Consider the following 17,734-nt stretch of genomic DNA (forward strand, 5'->3'; position numbering starts at 1 on the left):
ACTGTAACCAAACAATTTCCCTTGTAGATGAATAAAGTCTAAGTCTTGCCGGTCTGAAACCAACAACCTTTTCTTTTCCCCTCATTTGAACTTATCCACATTGTTTTGACTGTGTCCACATGTCAGTCAGTTTCTCTCATGTGATTGGCTGATGAGCAGGTGGCCATTCTGCGCATGTCCGCAGGGGGGCGATGTTTCGGACTAATGACGGCTTCAGATCCATCACCCGGAAGCGACGTCACCAAAAGAGCTCCGGCATCACGCTTCCAACATGGCGGTGAATCTCACAACCCTCTCTCTGACTCAGTTAGAGGCGCTGAAATCCCAGCTAGACCGGGTAATAGAAGCGGTTTCGACTATATTTATTTTTCGCGACGAATGTATTTGCGTAAACTGGCCTTTTGGGAAAGATAACCCGGGTGTGAACGGGAGGGCGGGGCTGCTAGCGGGTTAGCACAACTGACGCTAACGGTACACACGTTAGCTTGACTGAAGCACCCTGTCACCTGGCGTCTCCTGTTGTCAAACCACAACATTATTAACAGTGTGCATGTCTAACCTCGGATGTTTTTTCTTTGTTCTGTGTGTTTCTTTCAGGACATTGAGTTCTTGACGTGTTCAATAGGTCAGTTCAAAGTTGTCCAGACCAAGTATGTTGAAGCAAAAGATAGTTTGAATGTCCTGAACAAAAACAATAAAGGTGCGTAGACTGTGGTTTATCAATGTAACACCATTTTTATTGATTGATTTAGGAATATCATATTGAATGCATATTGTTATTTTTATCTAAAGATATTGTTTTCCTCACTGTACATCAATCAGCGTGGTGCTCAGAAGTGTGTAGTTTATATATTCAAAGTTGTAGTGTCATGTCTTCTGAATCTGCAGCCAAACTGAACTGCTTTTAATCCTCCTTCCCTCTCTCATCTTCTCTCCCACACAGGAAAGGAGCTGCTCGTGCCTCTTACCAGTTCTGTATCCTCCCAGTGCACTGTGTCAACGCATGTTTTGCTGTGATCTGCTTTAAACGAACCCCGTGTGCCCCTTGAGCTCTCTGTGTTTTATCCTTAACGTTGTTTTTTGCTCAGATGTACGTGCCCGGGACATTAAGTGACGTGGAACATGTTTTAGTGAACGTGGGGACCGGATACTATGTTGAAAAGGTACATGCGCGCTCACTTTCCACTTCATTCGGTGCACGAGTGAAAACGGATCCTTTCCGATATAGCAGTCCTGCGTTAAAGCTTTGCTTCACGACTGTTGTATTGTTCTAGAAAGGTGTTAATTCAACTGTATGATCATATTGGAGGATGTAGTTTATGGTGATATTAAACAGAAAAGTGTTTCTTTTATTTAGCCTAGCCCAAAATAATAGAAACACGTATAAAAGTACAGTACAGTACAACACAGCACAATACATTTTAATAGTATTACAAGCCACGGCCTTGAAAATCAAAACACAGTTAAATCAACAGCTCAATACCATAACCTCTGTTCAGATTTAGCGCAGGACTGTTGTGCCTAGTGTACCTGATGACTAGAATAGACTTTATTGCCATTTGCACCGGTACATTGGAATTCTTGTGCAAAGTTAAACATGGCAAGTAAAAAGCCCCTCAACATACCACAATCATTTATATAAATTATGCAGAACATCCTTATATAAATTTAGATATAAAATTCTTTTCGTGCACAATCTGTACAGTTTTGCCTCTCTTTGTATATTTTTTTTCTATATTGATAGATTTTCCTGATTTATTTTTATGCTTATTATATCGACCAACACAACAAATTCCTCACACGTGCCAACATACGTGGCGATAAGGACGATTTTGATTCTGATTCTGATTCGTTTCCGTCTGCAGAACGTGGAAGACTCAAAGGCATTCTTCAAGCGCAAAATAGACTTCCTCACAAAGCAGATAGAGAAGATTCAGCCAACCCTTCAGGAAAAACATGGCATGAAACAAGGTGGGTGCCGCTATGTTTCGTCACTGTATTTTTAATCCTACCACTCTTAATCTAAACAAATTCAATCTGAACGATGCTTGGATGACCTGTCTGTTCGCTTTTCTCTGAAACCCACCCAAGCAATTAGAATATTTACTCCGAATTGAACGACTCAAGACTGAAATTTGCCCACGAAAAGTTTCTACATGGAGGAACTTTGGGCTGTCTTCCACATTTAATCATGATGACCGTTAGTTTAAAAACATTTAACTAACATTGAAGATTTTCTTCACGCATTCCGTTCTTTCTTCCAGCTGTACTCGAAGTAATGAATGTGAAGATCCAGCAGTTACAGCCGGGCCAGCAAGGATCACAGATGGTTGGGACCGCCAAGGCCTAGTGAGAGCCACAGATTGAACACCACATGATTGGGGGCATTTTTTTAAGTTTCGTCTGATGTTGTAGGACAAGAATCAATCTGAAGTGCACTGACCTTGTTGCAAGTGTAAGTAGGCTCTGTTGATGGAAAAGAAAGCATGTGTACTTGGTCAGTTTTAACCAAATTAAATGGGTGTCCAGTTAGTTTGATTATTAAAGAGGTCACTGTGGAGTCACGGAACAATAAAGTGTTTTTCATTGTTGAGTCTTCATCGGTTGGATCTACCACCTACCATTACTACTAAGACTTTTCTTATTTAGGAGACTGTAAACATCTTTTCAATTATATTTAAATTAAATCGTTTTAAGTGCAGCTTCAAGACTCTACACTCTCACAGAAGCATTTTTATTTATTCTGGCAAATAAAGACGTTTCTCGGTTGCTGTTTTTTCAGTTGTAAGTAACTTGGTTGCAGTTTAGGAGGGTTCCAGCTAAACTGGAACTTGATGTGAGGTGTGGCTGCATGGGAAAGTAAACCTGCTTCTTGGGTATCCATAGACTTCAGTGTACAATGTGACAATGAAATAATCGTTTTCGAAGCAGGTATTTCAACTTATAATACATTATATTGCCAAAAGTATTCACTCATCCATCCAAATAATTGAATTCAGGTGTTCCAATCACTTCCATGGCGACAGGTGTATGAAATCAATCACCTAGACATGCAGACTGCTTCTACAAACATTTGTGAAAGAATGGGTCGCTCTCAGTAGCTCGGTGAATTCCAGCATGGTACTGTGATAGGATGCCACCTGTGCAACAAGTCCAGTCATGAAATTCCTCGCTACTAAGTATTCCACAGTCAACTGTCAGTGGTATTACAACAAAGTGGAAGCGATTGGGAACGACAGAAACTCAGCCACAAAGTGGCAGGCCACATAAAATGACAGGGCGGGGTCAGTGGATGCTGAGGCGCATAGTGCACAGAGGTTGCCAACTTTCTGCAGTGAATTGCTTCAGACCTCCAAACTTCATGTGGCCTTCATTAATGCAAGAACAGTGCGTAGAGAGCTTCATGGAATGGGTTTCCATGGCCGAGCAGGTGCATCCAAGCCATACATCACCAAGTGCAATGCAAAGCGTCGGATGCAGTGGTGTAAAGCACGCTGCCACTGGACTCTAGAGCAGTGGAGACGCTTTTCCTTTAGACCAGGGGTGTCAAACTGATCCGTGAAAGGGCCGCTGTGGCTGCAGGTTTTCATTCCAACCATGCAGCACCCATGCAGTGGGTGTGGCTGGCAAGTTTTTGTTCCAATCAAGCAAGAGGACACCTGAAATGACTGCGTGAAGGCAGTTCAGTTGATTGATTGAGCCAAGTTGGGTGTGCTGCTGCATGGTTGGAATGAAAACCTGCAGCCACAGCGGCCCTTTCACGGATCAGTTTGACACCTGTGCTTTAGACTGAACTTCATGAACATAAACCAGGTCTGCAGCAGGTTGAAGTTAAACCCCAGAAACGGCGACCTCTACAGGTGTAAGTGGTTATTACAGGACACAGCAACTGGGCTCCGTTCAGACTGAACTGCCCCTTCATTAAAACAGGCAAAGGGTTTAAGTGATCATGAAACTCTGATCCAGACAGCACACCGGCCTGCAAATGGGTGTGAAGAAGTGTGTTATTCAGCCACTTTCAGCCAGAGAGTTCAAGACCCTGTGCAAATTAGTTCTCGCAAAAACATGTCACAGTAAGTTTCATGCACACAACAGGTTCAGACAGCAGTTTTCTTGTGTGATATCAAACCTTTCTGCACCTTTAGGACTTAATTCCATCCTTTTTATAATGATAATAACTACAATTTTATACAGGCTAGTACCTTTAAAAACAAGAAAATGCTCTACAATTAAACAGCAGTTCAGGTAAATACAATCAAATTCTCCCAAAGCATCTGTAAGTCTTCATGCTTAACCTGTTTTCATACTGACTCACTTCCAGCTGGAGTTTTAGTCGTAGTTTTAGTGGGCTGCCAATTCTCTATGTTCGTTTGAATACAAGTCAGTTATAGCCGCATAACTTAATGTGGTTTTGCAGAGGTCAGAGGTCAGCGTGAGGCTGGGTCTCTCCAGTTATTTTGAAGATCTAGAGGAATCGTTTCTTCAGAGGTTTCTTTCTGAACCCAATATCCACCAGTTGAACAATGAAATGAGGTTATATTTTGAAGCATTAAAAGGACTATTAAATCAAAAAACTACCCTTTTATCATTTTTTTTTATCAGTTGTGTTATATTGCTTATTATAATTGGAACTTTTTCAATATGTAAATTATCTGTTTTGTTTAGTCACAGTTTCTCCTTAACTAGCTGAGCGCTCTCTGTGTGCTGTAGAAAGAAAGACGTAGTGCCCCCTGGGTAATGTAGTTTAAACGCCACGTCGAATAGACAAGAGAGGATGCAGACTGCATGTGAAACCTAACGTTATGTCTGGGGCATGCACCTCTACTTCCACTTGCCTGTGCTGCATTAACTCTGTAATTATGTGCACACAGGTGTAAATATGTTCTATGATGCCACATTGACATATGAGGAGATGAATGCACTTTGTAGTAAACTTTAATTTGAAGTACTAGCCTACCCTTTGCTCTTTGTGCAATTATTATTTGGACAGTTCGTGTTATCAGTTTTGTTGTGACCTTGTTATGTCTTCTGTGAGTTTTGGCACATGTAATTTGAGACTGTATAACCTCACAAAAAAATATTGTCCAATCACATTTTCTTTTAATTTAAATTCCCCAATCAATCTTCACATTTGGTATCACTGGAAATCTCTAAATGTCCTCTGTAGATAGCAAAAGGAGTTAATTCAGTAGTATGCAGTGGGTGGGAGATATTTAGGTTTACTAATGTCCTCCACAGAGGACACATTTGAACTACTGGTAGTCAGGAGGACATAATGATAAGGCATGCCCTCTTTTTCTGCTATTTGTCGTGACAAGGCAGTTGTCAAGTTGTGTTGTCAGGTCTCTCCGCACAAAGAGGTCACAGCAGTGTTACGTTGCCGCGGTGCAGGAGGAGGAGGAGGAGAAGGAGGAGGAGGAGGCGGAGTGCAGGCTGCCTGGGACGGACGGTTGCAGACACAGAGGACGCAGCTGTCACATGTGAGCGCTGCACCCGGAGCTGACTGCGGGGTGAAGAACTGAGCGGAAGGGGGGGACACGTTTCGTAAAATGGGAAGCGCTTTTTGTGTTTTATTTTTTTAACCTCGCAAACTAAATAAGTACCGCTGCTTATATTTTTTTTTCCAAGACGACCTGGAAAAAAAAGTTGTGGTCCGCCGCGGGAGCGCACCGTCAGTAGCACAGGACACGAGCACGTTCTGTCGCTGGAGTAACCTTACTTACCAGTTGCTGGGAGACGGTAGTTAAGGGCAACTCAAAATAAGTGCAGTTTTTTTTTTGTTCAGGAGTTTAAAACCTACAAGGCAGCTTCATTTCTCTGAGCTGAAGAAGGACATAACAGCGAGGAACAAGTCAGCATGGTGAGTTTTCGGGGCCTGGGAACGGGGCACGCTAGCTAACGTGCGACAACCTGTTTGCGTCCTTCCTCGGGGTTTTATTATTTTTTTTTTGTACACATATATATATATGTATTTATACTCGGTGCTATCTGAAGCTCGTCTACAACCATGTACGCCGCTCTCGTAACTTTAACATTTGCTATGTGGCGGCGTTAATGCTTTAAAACCACGACCTTAATTCACCCACTTGGACGGTGTGTGTTTTCTTGAACCTGCCAAACAAATTAGCCTGAGTTAGCCGTCTGAAGCTAGGCCGGTTCCAACTGGTCTGCGAGTAAACACAAGCTAGTTAGCTAAATTTTGGTGGTGTCGCTAGTTAACTTGTGGCCACTTAACGAGCATAGTCTGCTTCTTTTAAGAGGAATCATGACACCTACAGGTCCAGGTTTTTTTTAACTACATTTTTTTATTATTATTTCTGTAAATTACACGAGCAGCAACAACTCTGGGAAGCCGGCTGCACGTGATTTGTGTTAAACGTTAGCTGCTACGCGAATGTAGCTGTAGTGGCTAGTATGGAAGTGTTCCGTAATTAGAGGTCATGAAAGTCCGAGGAGGAGACGTTACGACTGGATATCAAGAGGAGGTTGAGGTGTTATTAACCGATTAGCTGCAAACCCTTTGTACACAGAATGTGCTCTGTTCAAATCAAGTTAAAGGGTGATCTTAAAGTCCTATGTTAAAAAAAAAAAAAAAACTCCATGAGCACATCGGCGCCATGTGCTCCTCCCCGACCCTCGAGTCGACTTAGCGTAAACTGTAAAAAATCCTGAGCTGCTGATTTGTAACGGAATTTTTTAAAAGCAGTCGGGTTAAATTGAGATGTTTTTTTTGTTTGTTTTGTTTTTTTTTGGAAGGTGGTTGTTTAACATTCACGTCCTGCTTAGTGAACATCGCTGAGCGTTTTCAATGAATGACAGGTCAAACTCTTTACGTTCACGTCACGCTGCAGCTCAGAGGCGGATCTGCGCCATGAGTGGCTGGCTACATGTGACCGAGTGAGGGGGCGGGGCTACGGGCGAGAGACGGAAGCCAATGAAAATCTCGGACGTCGACTAGCGTGTGGCGACGCATGTACAAAAAAGGGAAAACTCTGGATTACGGGATCTCCGCTGAACTAACTTCATTCATTGGCCTGGCCTGTGTGTGTGTATATTTAACTAAGTCCGCTTTAAACGTTGAGCACGCCTCAATATTGTGTTAAAGTCTTATTTGAAGGCTTGACATGGTCATTCACATGTTTATTTGAGCAGTTTAGTTTCACACTAAGTAACACACGTATTTTTTAAATTTCTTCTCAATTCACGATTCTATCCTTGTTCCACTTTTTGAACCCACTTTCTGTAAGATAAGTCACATGCACTGTTATACGTAGTACAATGCAAATGTATTTTTGTACCTGCAGCCAGTAGTAAAAAAGTAATACAGCAAAACAGCAGTAATTGCACATAGCACACAAGGTAAGCAATATAAATGTAAAACTGAAAATAAAATATAGACTGTAAACTTGAAATGTAAACTTAAAGAGGGTAGCCCGTATACACATACATTTACAATATTTGAAAGCAGCTATGTGATTAAAGTGCAGTGGTATTTAAGCCTGGTTAAGGCTCAGAGTTGAGCAGACGGATGTCATGGGGATAGAAACTCTTCTTCAGCCTCTCAAGTCTTTGTCCTCGGACAGAAGGAACGCCGGCCTGATGGCAGCAGGGAGAAGAGAGTGTGTCAGGGGTGACTGGGCTGTTGCAGGATCTTTTTGGCCCTTAACCTGCAACGTTTAGTATAAATGTCCTGCGGGAACCTCCCAAAGGGACCAATAAAGTTGTCTATCTATCCATCTATCTATCTAAAGTCCTGCCTGGTGCAATTTCCCCATCCAGGTGGTGTAATAGTTTCCATTACAAACAGCCCCATGTCATTATATGAATGTACACAGTCTCATTAAATGATCGAAACCCCTGCCTTCTAACTCCTATTTTCTGATAATGATGCAGGTTACCACAAAGGGAGCGGGTTTGAACCCTAATGCCAAAGTCTGGCAAGAGATCCCTGCCCAACAGGACGACATCCCAGGGGGAACAGAGGGTTCTCCGTGGCTGCAGACGTACCCTCCTCCTGCTGAGCTGAATGACGGTATGTTCTTTTTTTTTTAGTTATCCTTCTACTGTAGTAAAATATTAGTATTACATATTGTGAACTCCGCATCTACCTGCACTGGTACACACAAAATGTGGAGATCCAGTATGTGGCAAGTATAGACGTGTAAATTATCTATTGCACTTCACCCAGATAATTACAGATAGATGTGGTATATGAGGACATAGTTGTAACTCTGGGGCAATGCAGTAAATGCAAAACATGACTAAGCTTGTTTCAAGGCAGTGTGTTCTTTAAACATGGCAGTTATTTCGCAATCATTTTGCTACTGCTTGCCTCCTCTCTCAGGTTTCTCAGACGTTCCCTCTTCAGGAGGTAAAGGATACGACGCAGAGTACCTGGACAGCACTGCTGAGTCTGCACCGTTACCCATTGGCACTGTGGATGAAATCGAGCAGCCTGATTTGGGTTACTTAGTTTTTGACTCGCAGTGTGAAGCTACCGTTGATAATAACATGTCCAAGGAAGAACCGGTGTCCGAAGAGAGTCTGAGGGAAGCTTTAAAGAAACGACTTGAGTTCTGCTTTTCCAGGTGAGGGGTGTAGCAATAAACACTTTTACTGTTTAAATTCATCCATCATGTTAGTTATGTCGCTCTAGCCTGAACACGTCTGTGTGTTTAGATTTCATTTTGAGCATTTGTACTTTTTTGATCCGGTTGTGCAACCCATGATCCAGCAGTGGTTAGTCTAATTAAATGTCCATATCCGGGGATGTCCTTATTTTCCTACAGGGACAAACCTAGTTAAAAGTTTATGTAAGAGCATTTTTGTACCAAATTTACTTTACTTTTCGTTTCAAATCTTTTTTTATTATCATTTCACAATGAAAACACACGAAACAGTGATACATTGCAGATGTATATCACAACAGTAACAAAAATGCCCTCCACAAAACATCCCAAGGTTGGGCTATTGCAGTTTCAAATGGTATCAGAAAACTGATGTCCCGCAAAAATTTACATAGAAAAAAAAAGGATTTTAAAGAAGCTCCCTACCCCCCCCTACCCCCTACCCCCTACCCCACCCCCTGTCTTTAGAGAAATTAGGTAGAAGGCACACAAAAGGAAGAAAACAAGATAGCGGATTTCCTTTTACTTAAAGAAAAAAGGCAGTCGGCAGGCTTATCAAAATCAAAATCTTGAGCCTGACAAGGGTTCCTAATGTTCATGCTCTCCTGTTACAATCTATGCTGTATAAGAATCATGGAAATAGGTCAAAAAGGATTGCCAGAAGTTACTTTACTTTTAATCATGGCACTAAATAAATCAGTGTATGACTGCTTCATGTGAGGAGAGGACTTCCTCTGTTGAGGTTGAAAGCAATTCAAACCCGTGTTTTATATGGACGCATTGAAAAGGTTTTTATTTTGGGGTGTTTACAGAGAGAACCTATCGAAGGACCTTTACCTGATATCCCAGATGGACAGTGATCAGTTCGTGCCCATCTGGACTATTGCTTGCATGGAGGACATCAAGGCCCTTACTGCTGACATGGACCTCATTCTGGATGTGCTGCGAGGTACCGTCGCCACTGTTCATATTGTATTTATAAGAAACGCATGCAGATGGACTGATGCTATAGTTTAGACATAAACTACATTTGTAATTTACCAGTCAACGTCTGGTTGTGTTATTAAGTAACTTAGAGAGAGCTTGACAGTGTGTAATGTCTGTTACCTCTATTCCTCGAGTATAAAATAAATACAATTAATAAAATGTGCAACAACTCGGTCATCTTGTTGGAAAAACATTAGAGTTGCTGCTTCTGTTTTGTTAAGAGCAGAGCAGAGAGGTCACGGTCCACGCATTTAGAACTGTGTCGTGTGACTTTACACACTGTACAAGGTGTTAATCACACAGTGACTGCCAGCTTTAAATTACTGCAGTGACACAAAGTTTCTTCTCATACATCGGCATGTGTCGCAAGAGATGGTGTCGAAGATGTTCTTTTCTGTTAAAAAGGTTTCAGACTTGTAAAGTGTAAATGTTAAGCGGATGATTGTCAAATAACTGAAAACAGATCAGCTTTGTGTCATTTTTGATTGTATTGTGGAATTTAATATAAACTTCACAAAGAATTAATGAGTTTTTTAGAGTTTCCTAATGCCTGGCTAATACTCCACAGGTGTCCTTGGGTCCTTTTTTGCCACTAGTGATAGCCATGGCCAAAATCAGGCCTTCTTGTTGTGAACACCATGGATTGGGATTGCCTTGACCAACTTTCTTCAAATTTGGGCTCAAGGATGAACTGATTTGACTTTGATGTTCAAAAATACACTTGTGGCACAACCAAAATACATCACACTAATATAATAATAGATTTTGCACACATTTCCAACAGGAATCCACGCCCTTTACTTCCTCTCCTCTCCCTGTACGACAGCCAAACATCCTCACGATTGCTGATGGATCATATGGCAAATGTACTTGTCAGGGTAGTGATCATTTCCATTCCACCAAATTAACACCCTCAGTTTCCTTCACAGTTTACAGACATGAATAAAAATTACAACTTAACTGGACAGGCGTACAAGTGTATGGCCACAATTATATTTTTCTTCCATATTGACAAAGCACTTTTTTTTTTTTTTTTTTTACAGCTTCCCCCATGGTGCAAGTTGATGCAACTGGTGAGAAAGTTCGGCCAAACCACAGTCGCTGCATTATTATTCTCAGAGAAGTGGCTGAGACTACCCCAGTTGAGGTAAATATACTGTATTTTTTTGCCAAATTCTTTGCAGCACCCACCCATCTCACTCTACAGTAAATCCTCCACACCAGGTTGTGCCACACGATTCTGCTCGCTGTGATAAAAGTGCTTCCAGTACCTGCCTCACTGCATTTTAGATATTTTAAAGCTTGCATTTATTTGTTGTTGTTGTTGGGTATATTGGGGGGTGGGGTTTTTTTTCTAAGTTCTGCGTTCCAGGCAGAAATGTTTAATATGTTCCTTACATTACTTTCACAGGAGGTCGAGGCTCTTTTTAAGAGTGAAAACTGTCCGAAAGTGTTGAGTGTCGAGTTTGCGCACAACAGCAACTGGTATATAACATTCCAGTCAGACATGGACGCCCTGCAGGTATGTGTCCTTCAATAACCATGCAATTTATTTTCGCAAACTGACAGTATTACCTAAATAAATATACCATAGATATTTTCAGTGGGATTTTTTAAGATTTAATGCTTAATCTTAGTGTAAATACTTAATTACTTATTTTCAATCAAAATGGTTTGTTTCACTCACTGTTGAATGCAGCATAGTGGGTGGGTCACCATAAAGCAAGGCTATTTTTTTTGCTCTCAGGCTTACAGATACTTGAGAGAGGAGGTCAAAATGTTCCAGGGGAAACCAATCATGGTGAGTGACCTAAAATGTGCTTTATTCACCTTCTTTCTAAGTTTTCAGCTGTGGAATCCTACTCATTACTGGTTATACATTACACAGTAGTGTGGAGCAAGCTTTTGTGTTTCACAAGACTAGTTGTGCGGCGGTGAGATGTCACGTCATCATTCTTCGGGTTGTTTGGTTAAGCCGTAGCCTCAGGAGTGACCTTAGGAATATATACTTGATAAGCAAAGAGCAAATCCAATGGTCTCTGCTGTAGTGTTTGTCAGAGCTGTTAGGAAGCCATATCTCCAGACAGTTTGATTCTTATCTCAGTTTGACATTTACTTTTGCTTTTCATGTTTTATTTTTTTATATAAATGCTTTCTCAGCTATACTTGGATTTGACATTTTGCCCTGATAAATAAATGACGCTGCGACGTATTAATGGTCCTGTCTAAACCCCAGTGATGATCAGTATCGCGCTTGGAAGGACCCATATGCACTGTGGCTAGCTGGGAGGAATTTTTCAGTAGCTCTCTTTCTGCTTCTATGCTATACCTTTACTCCCCCCCCCCCCCATCTTCCTTTTACCCCCACCCAACCCCTACCTCCATCCACCCTTTACTCTCACCCCTCCCTATTTCTTTCCCCTAGTTAGTGCAGTGTTTTATGGCCTAATGACCGTGAGATTATGAGATCTGAGGGGACTTAGGGTGGATAGAGATATGATAGCACAAAGTATAGCTGTGCCACAAGTGTTGCATTCATGGCATGCATTCTTGATTGACTTCTGTCATCTTTGCCCTAGGCCCGCATCAAGGCCATTAACACGTTCTTTGGAAAGAATGGCTTCCGCAGCGTGGATTCAAGTGTCTACCCGAGTCAGCCTGCCCAGTCACAGTCCCAGTACGGCTCTCCTGTCTACATGCAGCAGGTGTTCAACCCTCAGCAGCAGTATCCTGTTTATCCTGTGGTGTCTCCCTCCTGGAACCCTTCAGTCATGCCATACTTTGAAACGCCACTGGTGAGATCCTAAACGTACTATTCAAAATATCTAAAAAGCATCTAAGGCCCTGTCCACACGTAAACGCAAATACGCCAAAACGGAGGTTTTTTTAATCGTTTTGGCCGAGCGTCCAGACGTATCCTGTAAACACATAGCCCTAAAACGCACTTTTCTGAAAACGGGTCCCAGGGTGGATACATTTGAAAACGCAGCTCTAGCGTTTCCTTGTGGACACAGAAAAACGAAAACGATGACGTCATCGTATGCGTCCCCCCCCCCCCCTGAGCAGCCTTACACCTCCCGTGAGCGAGACGTCTCATAACAACATCAACAACAATGGCGGACTACATGCTAGTTTTCCTGCTGGAGAAGATATTGAGCCTATTAGGTTTACTAGGGCAAAATATCATGCTCCTGTACCCACCACGCTGAGCAAAAAAGGCGATTTGTAAACAGCGCTCAAGCTTTGTGCGCATGCTCCGCCTCTTCCTCTCAATTTTTGGTGAATTTCTGAAACCGAAACAGCGCCACTTATAGGCCTGGAATAGGAAGTAGCGTTTTCGGTCGAGCAGAAACGGACCCGTGTAGACGCGGATATTTCTTGAAACGATGACGTCGAAAACGGCGAGAAAAAAGATCGTTTTCGTACGTGTGGACAGGGCCTAAAAGGACGTTTTAGGTTCAACACTGTTAATTGAGGTCACAGCTGTTGATCCTCCACCCAAGGGCATTATGTAACTAGGTTTCTTTCTGTCACTGTTACATCAAGGCGCCTTTTCCTAACTCTGGCTTCATGAACGGCTACAGCACTCCTGGCAACTACAAAGCAAACTCAAACTTGATCAACCCTCTGCGTCCTATTAGCAGGAACCGGTAGGTGGAACCCTTGACATAATAAAAAATCTCTTTTCGTTCATTTTTTGAAAATACACTGCTTTGTGAGCTGACTTTCAGTTGTATAAGCTGCTTATTCTTTGTTCGGACCCAGAAACCATGTAAAGGGACACCCAAGGTCTGGAGATGTGCCCCCGTCCTCCTTGGCTCAAGGCCCTCTGGTGGATTGCACATCCGGTCCCTTGAGTCCTCAGGCTCTCCAAGTGTCTGGGACACCGACTGGCACTTCTCCACCAGCCACCACACCCAGTGGAGATCTGAGCGGGTCTGGACGGGGAAGGTCAGTTCATTTGTTTCTGCATATCAACGTGTATGCTCATTAACACTGTGCTGATGGTTTCTAATCAAAGTGTGAGACTGTGACGGTTGTGTCTCCGTTTCAGTTTGTGTTACTTAAAAATATCTACAGTTTCTATGGTCTGGACTTGGCAGAGGATCCAGACTTGTTTTTAGCTTACATAATCAGTTTTAGAAAAATGCAAGGCATTGTCTACTTTTTGGTGGTTTTAATTATTTTGCATGTAGCATTTCCCAATCTAAATTTGTCTTCATTGCAGGAGAGTCAGCCACAGAGGCATGAGGAGAAAAAGAGAAGATGAACACACCACGGTCAGCATATTTCCTCTTTTTCACCTCGGTTGTCTGTCAGTACAGTTCTTTTATTGCAAGCTTTAGTTTGGTTTCTAAAGTTTGATAATTTTGCATTTTAACTCAAATGAAAAAAAAAAACAGAGGCCTTTCCCACCGATGGAAACCAAGCCACCACCTCCCAAGTTTGACCTCGCAGCATCCAGCTTTCCTCCTTTGCCGGGATCTGTGGTCAGTATGCAGGAAGAAAGTACAACGGAGGTGCGCCTTTCAGACGTTGTGCGTGGCCTAAAGGTGACGACCAAGGTAAATATCTTGCTCTCTTTGTAACTTAAATGCTTCTTACAAGAGTCTCAAGATAAGTTGGTAATCAAACCATAAATTCCCATCATATTTTAAACAGTCTGTGAGCCGGGATGTTAATGCAAACATCTTGGAAAGTCGTGAAAGCAAACCGGATCCTGTGACCACTGCTGTTAAACCTGCTGCTAAACCTGCTGTGGCAGCGGCGGCGGTGGTGGCGGGGGTGGTGCTGCAAACGGTGACTCCCCCAGTTTCAAGGTAACACTTACTTCAGGTTTGTCAAATGTTGGTGAAAAGCATGTACGTGGAAAATGATTTAACTCTTGGTGTTTATTTCAGTGATTGTCCTCCAGTAAAGGAAGGAGATAAAAATGAACCTCCTGTTCCAAAGGAAATAATCTCCTCTTCCACACAACCCGTTTCTCCAACAACTTCAGAACATGCCCCCTCCACCCTCAGCCAATCTGTTCCTACAGAGTCTCCCTCATCATCTCCTCCTTCTCCTACATCAGAACCGGTAAGGCCTGCCGTCCTGATCTGGAGAACCACATTAGCTAATTTTGACTTTGTCGATTTTTTTTTTTTCTTGATTGTGTTTGTTTTACATCTTGATTTTTAATGTTCCTGATTTATCCTGTTACCAGGGCCCGAGAAAGCTCAGCTATGCAGAAGTGTGCCAGAAGCTGGCTAAGGACCCACCACCAGCGCCGGCCCCCTCTCCCTCCCCTCCCGCCTCTTCAGACAGCCAACCACTGCAAGAGCTCAAGGTCAACAGGGTTGAGGAGCCTCGGCCCAACTCCAGACGCACTGCGGACAAAACGGAGAAACCTGGAGATAAACGACCTCCTCGGCAACCATTACGCCCCTTTAGAGGGGCGGGTGGCCAAGCCAGAGCTGGAGGTGCGGGGCTGAAGATTCGGGAGCATCAGAGAGGCCTGAATACTGTCAAACGGTTTTCCCCACAGCGGGGAGCCAGGCGCAGCGGGAAGGAACAGAACATTCCCCCAAGTTCCCCTAAATAATTTAAGGAGAAAAAAAAAAACGTTTTAAAACAAGATATATGTAAATATATAATATATATGTAAATAGACAGATGAATATATTTCATTATTTCATTTGACAGACGTTGTCAAAGATTCTCTTCACTTTTTTGCAAATCTGAAATTATTTGGAAAGAGTAGATATTCATTGTAGGAAAAGACGTACAGTCTGCAGACAGAACTGCAGAGGGAAACATACTCTGCTTAAAGTAATATCGATGTGATATTAAGGGATGCCCCCATAAACTACAAAGTAGAAAAATGCACATTTAATATTTTTTCTCAATAGCTCTTTGTGTGTGATACGTGTGAAGCTTTTCATCAAGGTTGTTTTGCGTTAAAATTAAGATTATTTGATAATTTATAGACGTGGAACACGATGAGTCCAGCGCAGCATAGAACGAGTAGAGTTACTTTTGGACGTTAGGCAAGTAGCCGTGTTCGAGGAGATTTTGGGAGCTTATCTAGAAATAAGCTGGTGAATACTTGGTGTCTTTTACTTGTATTCATTTGGTATTAGTTGCATTTGGCAGTGGTTGACTTGGTGATGTAAATAGACCATTACTGCTAATATGTTTGCCAAATAACCTACTATTAGGCAAGAATAATAGGTTGGTTTGCTAACTTTGCTTTCAGTTCAGGCTTTCGGTGTTTAGCTGCAGTTATTAACTAATTCACTGTGGTAAAATGTGGTGCACGGTTTATGTATTCCAGAGTAGATTATATTTAACGCTCTAGTGATGGGTACTGTTGGTAATTATGTCTTTACTGATAATCATATTCCCGTTGTTAGTTCTTGCATCTTACGTTATTTGTAAAGAGTAATTTGTCTCGTATCTTATCAGAGCCCAGTGTCAACTCCCAGCTTACCTTGACTTTTGGGGAACAGAGACCATGACTTGCCCTCCCCTCCTGTGAGAGTCTCCTCTCTTTTCACTCTCTCACAAGTACATCAGAAAATCATGTTTTAGGGAGGAAAGAAGGAAGACGAGCCCACAGATGCAACTCTGGGAAATGACAGTTGGTTTCATTAGTGGACGAACTGTTTTAAGAGTTATTTTTAAAGCTCAAGGGGAGGGGGGGAAAAGAAATTCCTCCTGGTCTGGGATGTGTGTGAGACGGATCTATAAATGTTTGGTGTAACATAATTTATTGGTCCTTCAAAAAAAAAAACGTGTCTCATATGCACAGGGTTTACTGCAACAAATAACTGAAAGTCACTTGTGAATTAACTTTACTACTTAAGTATAATAGGGACGCATGATATAGATTAGTTCTGTATTTTTACATTGGAACAGTAGACCTTGAGAATTAGCTGTCCTTCAGTGGTGGCTCGTATCTGCATGTGAACTGCTGATGGATGATCTGTTGGACCTGGAGCTCAAATAGACTTCTCAACAAAATGTTTTCACAGCTTGATTATAGAAGCTGTTTGAGGTTGGCTACAACCTTCAGTTGATTTGTTTAATCTGATTTGATGGGACACAAAATACTTCAAGTGAATGTAGCTAAAACCACTTTTTTGAGTTTCTTTGTCCTTAACGTGTACATGTGGTATCTTTGTATTGAGTGTGTGTATACAGATGTCGTCTTCATCTGTTTTTTTTTGTTGTTGTTTTTTTTAGTGTATTAGTTGTCACTTTTTCTTCTCTCTTCATGGTGGTAAATGTCTCAGTAATAATTGCCAGTTGCTTGATTCGTCTGAGAAAATATATTTGGTTATTAACAACTGGGTTATAAACACATCTGTACTGCGACTCTTGGCTCTGCAACTGGCACGACACACACCTGTCGTTTGAAATTCACTATCGTCTGATTTCAAGGCTTTTCGTCATTACACAAGGAACACATGAAATGTTGCTCGGTTTGTGCTTAAATGTTGAATTTTTGTGCTTTCATTTAATCTAAATAATTTAAGGAAATGGCAATGAGCAAAACCTGAGTGAAGATAAAGAATTGGAGCTCTTCTTGTGGCGAAGTGTGTAATCAACAGTTCAGTTTTCATTGTGAATTCAGTTTAAGAGAGAAAAAAATGTAGCTTCTGTTTCAGACGGCGTGGAATTATCTCATCCCAAGCCTCCAGTGCCTTAAATGCATTTTATTTTAAGTGTAAATTATCCAAGAATTTGGAGCACATTTAGTCACACTGAACGTGGCCGCTTGTCAAAAATCCAACATCATAATGACGCATGGGAACACCAGATCCACTCCAGTGTAAATGTCCGTTTAGTGCTGGAGCCGGCTGGAGCGGAGCTAAATGTGTATGCGTGCATAATCTTGTCCGTTATGTTATGTGTCTATTATACATTTTGTTTTGTTTGCTCATCAATGCAGTTTCAATCTTTATATCAAAATCCTTTTTCACAAATCAGCCACACACACAGTTGCAGCTGTTCACCCAAGTACACACTGGTTTATCAAGTGAATATTTTATTACTGAGCCTGATGTATGGAAAATAAATATATATTTTTTAAATGGCTATGTCTTACAGTTTTTAATGCACCTTTGCTCAATATT

At 41.9% G+C, this 17,734-nt stretch overlaps 2 protein-coding genes across 3 annotated transcripts; both read left to right on the forward strand.

Annotated features, from left to right (window-relative positions):
• The first annotated feature begins 247 nt into the window (after positions 1–247).
• On the forward strand, positions 248–2,591 carry pfdn5 (prefoldin 5). Its single transcript, XM_084542172.1, has 6 exons — positions 248–337; positions 598–700; positions 944–975; positions 1,089–1,163; positions 1,866–1,971; positions 2,265–2,591. Exons 1-6 carry the CDS (start codon positions 272–274, stop codon positions 2,348–2,350), a joined length of 468 nt encoding a protein of 155 aa, XP_084398298.1. The 5' UTR covers positions 248–271; the 3' UTR covers positions 2,351–2,591.
• Positions 2,592–5,457: 2,866 nt separating this feature from the next.
• On the forward strand, positions 5,458–17,680 carry larp4ab (La ribonucleoprotein 4Ab; the record flags this gene model as incomplete). Of its 2 annotated transcripts, XM_084543871.1 has the most annotated exons (15): positions 5,458–5,860; positions 7,894–8,032; positions 8,345–8,588; positions 9,440–9,576; positions 10,658–10,761; positions 11,026–11,136; positions 11,362–11,415; positions 12,194–12,409; positions 13,161–13,264; positions 13,380–13,565; positions 13,843–13,894; positions 14,018–14,179; positions 14,277–14,434; positions 14,516–14,693; positions 14,821–17,680. In XM_084543871.1, the coding sequence occupies 15 exons, from the start codon at positions 5,858–5,860 to the stop codon at positions 15,196–15,198; spliced, it is 2,226 nt and encodes a 741-aa protein (XP_084399997.1). In that variant the 3' UTR covers positions 15,199–17,680. The 2 variants fall into 2 exon arrangements, with proteins under 2 accessions (XP_084399997.1, XP_084399996.1); XM_084543870.1 differs by lacking the exon at positions 5,458–5,860 and having other exon boundaries at positions 7,888–8,032.
• Positions 17,681–17,734: the final 54 nt, after the last annotated feature.

Source organism: Chelon labrosus, assembly GCF_963514085.1.
Source record: "Chelon labrosus genome assembly, chromosome: 4".
Classification (NCBI taxonomy): domain Eukaryota; kingdom Metazoa; phylum Chordata; class Actinopteri; order Mugiliformes; family Mugilidae; genus Chelon; species Chelon labrosus.

Excerpts from the sequence above, each read along its gene's own strand:
- pfdn5 (XM_084542172.1), top strand. The coding sequence starts at position 272 with ATGGCGGTGAATCTCACAACCCTCTCTCTGACTCAGTTAGAGGCGCTG. Across the intron at positions 976-1,088 it reads TCGTGCCTCTTACCAGTTCT|ATGTACGTGCCCGGGACATT; the intron begins GTATCCTCCCAG and ends TTTTTTGCTCAG. Across the intron at positions 1,164-1,865 it reads CCGGATACTATGTTGAAAAG|AACGTGGAAGACTCAAAGGC; the intron begins GTACATGCGCGC and ends TTCCGTCTGCAG.